Source organism: Orycteropus afer, unplaced genomic scaffold, assembly GCF_000298275.1.
Source record: "Orycteropus afer afer isolate SDZICR_OR568_19922 unplaced genomic scaffold, OryAfe1.0 scaffold00007, whole genome shotgun sequence".
NCBI classification, from domain to species: Eukaryota; Metazoa; Chordata; class Mammalia; order Tubulidentata; family Orycteropodidae; genus Orycteropus; species Orycteropus afer.
The window spans coordinates 28,500,871-28,505,999 of record NW_006921594.1 but is presented as its reverse complement, the minus strand read 5'-3'; the positions used below and the strand labels follow the sequence as shown (position 1 = coordinate 28,505,999).

At 34.8% G+C, this 5,129-nt stretch overlaps 1 protein-coding gene across 1 annotated transcript in view; it reads left to right on the top strand.

Annotated features, from left to right (window-relative positions):
* SEMA3D (semaphorin 3D) overlaps nucleotides 1–5,129 on the top strand; it is a 224,868-nt gene that overhangs the window by 179,787 nt on the left and 39,952 nt on the right. Inside the window, exon 15 of the mRNA XM_007945255.1 lies at nucleotides 1,819–1,883. Coding sequence (XP_007943446.1) covers nucleotides 1,819–1,883 — 65 coding nt within the window. The remainder of the gene's footprint in view (nucleotides 1–1,818; nucleotides 1,884–5,129) is intronic.

The window sequence follows — 5,129 nt, the reverse complement described above, 5'->3', positions numbered from 1 at the left end:
ATATATTTTTATATCACAACACATCCCAGTGATTCTCAAAACAATTTCATTTTTGTGCTACTAACTTTTATTTGAGCAAATTCAGCCACTTAGTTGTACTTAACAACCAACTGTTGCCCTGTTGTTTGTAGTTCATTGCTGTACGTGCTTTTAAAAATTTTGTTCTTTTGAGCCAACATTTCCAGCAAGGAATTCATTCTATGTAGAAATTTGCAAAAATACCACTAAGCTATGTTTGTGGACATTCATCACAGCACTATATTTTAGCAGCAAAAAAGCTGGAAATAATCTGAATGTCTATCAATACAATTGTTATTCGATAAATACATTAGTTGTTTAAAATTTTGGATGACATTACCAATATTTTCTAAAGAATTGTTTATGTTTTCTTTTTATTTTCCTTCAGGAAAAATGTCAGCAAATTTTGGATGATATTTTTAAAAAGAAATCTTTGGGTCTTTATTACCAAATAAGATAACGGAAGAATATATGTTAGTCCCACTACCATATATGTACTTTTTTTCCTTTTTCAAACTTTACTAATTTGTCAAATTCCAAAGTCTGAGAATCATAGATTGAATGTATAGTACCATAGCAAATGCTGCTTAAAATTAGAAATTTTCTATTTTCTTAATTCTCTGAATTAAATGTAAATCAGTAGGTATCATAATTACAAGTTGAAAGTAAAAATGTCCCCAGCATTTGATTGTGGTTTTTCTCTAGAATCTACTAGTCACCATAATAAGTCTTTGGGGAATGCTTTACTAGAAGCTAAAAAACAAGAATGGTCATTAGTCTGTAATAAACCTTCAGTTTGATGAGTTGACCTTATTCTTTCAGAAGTCAAAATTTAAAAACATCCTTGATTTTATATACCTCATGCCATCATATTTTTTTTTCCTGTATTTCCCAAGACTTTGCCTCTGATATCGCAGACTTGCCACTGCGGTGCTTTGCCCTACCTAACATAATGACCATGTAAGGTAAAAGATGTGTAAGATGGTCTCCTACCAGGTTGTTATCCGCTCAGCATTACCCTGAAGGAACAACCTTGCAAAGCTTTACTATTACTTCTATGATTCTGGCAACATAAAATAGGCAAAGCAAATGAAATTTTACTGTCAGAGTATAAGACTTTTAAACTAAGAGAATAGATTTCTTTCTTTCTTTATACAGTAGTTACTGTTTTCTCTTAAGGAAAGTATATGACAATGATGTACAAAGTCATAATTTTATCACTACTACACAGAAAAGCAATGTGTCTATATATCAGCAGAAAGATATAGCATGTGGTCATTTATGCCATATCGAACCTGTAGTTCTATTTCACAAGACAATAACTTACAACTTAATCACATCTATGTAATAATGAATATTCATAGGATAAGGTGTTACGTATGTGTGTGTGTATACTTTCCTTACTACTAACTAAAGCTCTTTTACATTTTATAAATTTCCAATGAGTAACTGAAAAAGAGAGAAGGGATAGTTATCCTCATTTCATGTATATTAAACAAAAATTATATTTATATTCAACCTGTCCTGTTGAATTGTTGGTCAAACATGAGAAAAAAGAAAACAGTAGTACTTCAGTAAAATTCAGGTCATCTTACTACCAGAACATGGTTTGTTCTATTAAGATCTTAATGCTAGTAGTATTTGGATTAACATTGGATTGAATTGGAATGGAGACTTGTATTTAAGCTGATCAATAAGCTGAGCATAGTTTTACACCTGTCCTGTTATTAGTGCTATATATATACTTTCTGTATTACAAACATGCTTAAAGTTCTAAACAGTTTAATCCCCTTTCTGTAGGCGAGCTAGACGCCAAGATGTGAAGTATGGGGATCCAATCACCCAGTGCTGGGACATTGAAGACAGTAAGTATAGGTTTAATATACTTTCCATCTTTTTAAAATATTAAGAAATAGTCTTTGTATGTCATATTATATGACTTAAAACATCTATGTGGAAAAAAAATAGAAATTCCTTCTATTACATACCTAGATCTTATTTTGTGTAATGTGTATTCTAGAAAAGCAACTGGAGATTTTAAAAATCAACTCCATGTCTGTATGTTTAAGTGAATGATTCTTTGTTATATCATTAGTTAGTTTGTATGTCTTTTAAAACCCTGTACCATTGGTTTTGATTTTTGTTTTTTACTGCTGTATCCATGTTTAAGACGTTTGAAAACTGCTGTTAGAGATAGAGCAGGATATAGTCTAAAATATTTGGGCATTTAGAGTAAACTCAGAGACACTTGCAAAAAGGTCTGATAAAATTATGTAAACTTAGGAGAAAGAAACTTTCGGTGACCTGAACTTTATTATTTTTTTTTTATTCATACATATATTGATATATTCAGTAAATATGTATTAAGTGACTTCCATGTGCACATAATTGTCCTAGATATACCATGAAACAATGAAATTCCTCAGAGAGCTTATGGTTTCTTTGGGAAATGTCATAAGATATAATTAGTGATATGGAACTTTAAAGATAAATCACTAGATGCTATATTGTTTAGAGAAAATTTCATAGAATTTTCATGGAAGAGCCTAGAAGTCTGAGTAGGAAAGGGACAGAGTGGCAAATAAAGAGGTGGCCCAAGGAGTGAGTTTGGTAAAAGAGAGAAAAAAAGTCTACAGGTGTATATTTTTCCAAAGTAGTAGTTACGTTCCACAATCAGGCAGATAAAAAATACGCATATACAAACACACACACACTAACACAGCTGGGGAAAATAAAGGATAACCTTTCTTTTTTCTATCAAGTGTTTCTTCAGAAGCACTTCCTTCTTCCTACCACTGATGTAAATAAACAACCTAAATTTCATAGTCTAAAGTTGGTGGCCCTCTAGTGTTATCTTAATTTAAAGACAAAACAAAATGATTATTTTAAGTCCATAATTTCATTCTTCTGAAAAATAAGCTCAGGTCCAGAATAGTTTGTTTGATCTCTCATTCTTCTATGTAGGTGACTCATTGTCATGCCCATTTTTTTGTTCAGCATTTTGTGCTGTGTCTATAATTCTGTGCATGTGCTTATGAGATTCAACAGGAACTGCTGCAGGTATTGAGGTACAGTGATGAACATAAATGAAAACAGTCTGCATTCATGGAATTCGTATTCAAGTGTGTGTTAGGGATGGGGACAGGCAATAAACATAAAAATACATAAAATATATGCACTGTCAGATCATGATAAATGTTATCAAGAAAGTGATATAAAACACAGATGTGCCTAAGGCTCTCACAAGTATTATCTCTATTTCACCATATCCCATTCTTGCTGTAACCATCGCACAGTCTTTTGTAACCATAATTCTGTTGAACTCATTCTTGTCAGGGTCACCAGCAATTTTCTCCCTCACAAACTAAATAATCAATTTTCACTTCTCATTTTTACTTAATCTCTATCTCTCCCTTCTTGAATCATTTTCTTCATTTGACTTCTATGCAGTGGTATGCTAGGGCCAGCTTATGTAACACCATGACAGATGACTGTTAGTTGTTTAGGAATTTTGTGTATGGCTTGAAATCAGCCATGATGGGAATATTTTCCCCACAAAAATCACCAAAACAAAACAAAACTCACTGCCATCAAGTCGGATCTGACTCATAGCAACCCCTCCTTGGGTTCTGAGGTGATATCTCTATGGAAGTAGATTGGCCAACCTTCCTTCTGAGGACTGTCTGGTGGGTTTGAACTGCCAGGCTTCTGGTTAGCAGTCAAATTTCTTAGGCACTATGCTACCACCGGCACTAAAAATCAAGACTTTTTGTTTTCAGACATTTGGTGTCTAGCACATCTCTGCTTCTAAGATATCATGTCCTTCTGGTTTTTCTCTTATGCATTGCTTCTTATGACTGTTCTTAATTTTCCTTTTCTTCCCATCTTCTAAATATTGGACTACCCAAGCCACTTTTTCAGTCTCTCTCTATTCATTGCATAAGTTCAACAACCTCAGTATCATCAGAGGCTATTTGACTTCCAAATCCATACTTTCCTATGTGTCAGATTTGTATGTTTATTGTCTTAGTTATCTATTGCTGCTGTAAGAAAAATACCACAAATGGGTGGTAACAATTTAATAAACAGAAATTGTTTTCTCACAGTTTAGGAGGCTTGGAGTCTGAATTTAGAGTACTGGCTCTAGGGGAAGTCTTTCTCTCTCTCTCTCCCTGTCTCTTTTAGCTTCTGCTCCTGGGTAATCTTCATGTGGGTTGACATTTTTCTTCTTCTCTGCTTCTCTCACTTGCTTATTTAATCTCCTTTATGTCTCAAAAGATATTGACTGAAGACACAGCCTACACTAATCCTGTCTCATTAACATAACAAAGAAAACCCATTTCCAAATGGGGTTATAACTACAACCACAGAAGTTAGGATTTACAACACACATTTTGGGGGGACATAATTCAATCCATAACATTCCACCCTTTGCCCCACCCCCAAACTCATATCCTTCCTACATGCAAAATACTTTGACCCCATCACATCATCGCAAAAGTCTTAAATCCACTCCAAGTCCAAAATTTCATCTTCTGAATCATCTAAATCAAACATGGATGAGACTTTATGTGTATTCCATTCTGGGGCAAAATTCCTCTTCATCTGTGAATGAGTGGAATCTAGACTACAAATTGTTTCCAAAGTGCAATGGTGGAACAGACATGAAAGATACTTCCATTCCAAATGGGAGAAATTGGAGGAAAAGAAGGGATAACAGGCAACAAGCAAATCCACAACTCAGCAGAACAATTTACATCAGCTCTCAAGATTTAAATACAATCCTCTATTCTTTGGGATTTTGTGGACAATGGTCCTGCCACAAACTCTGGCTATTGACCATGTTCTCTGGATTCTGTGTAGTGGGCCCTGAACTTTGGCATTTAGCTCTACTTTCTAGGCTCACTGCTCCCTTGGCTTTGAGTGGCCTCATTTTTCCAGTCCATCTGAATTGTGACCCCATTCCCTCAGCTCCAGCAAACCCCATTCTTCTGCCCCTGGATGCAGCAACCCTGCTTCCTCAGCTTTGGGCAGCAGCCCCATGCTCTTGGCCAAACTGAATGACGGCCTCACACTTTAGAACCAAATTAGGGAAGATCTGACTCTTTGAT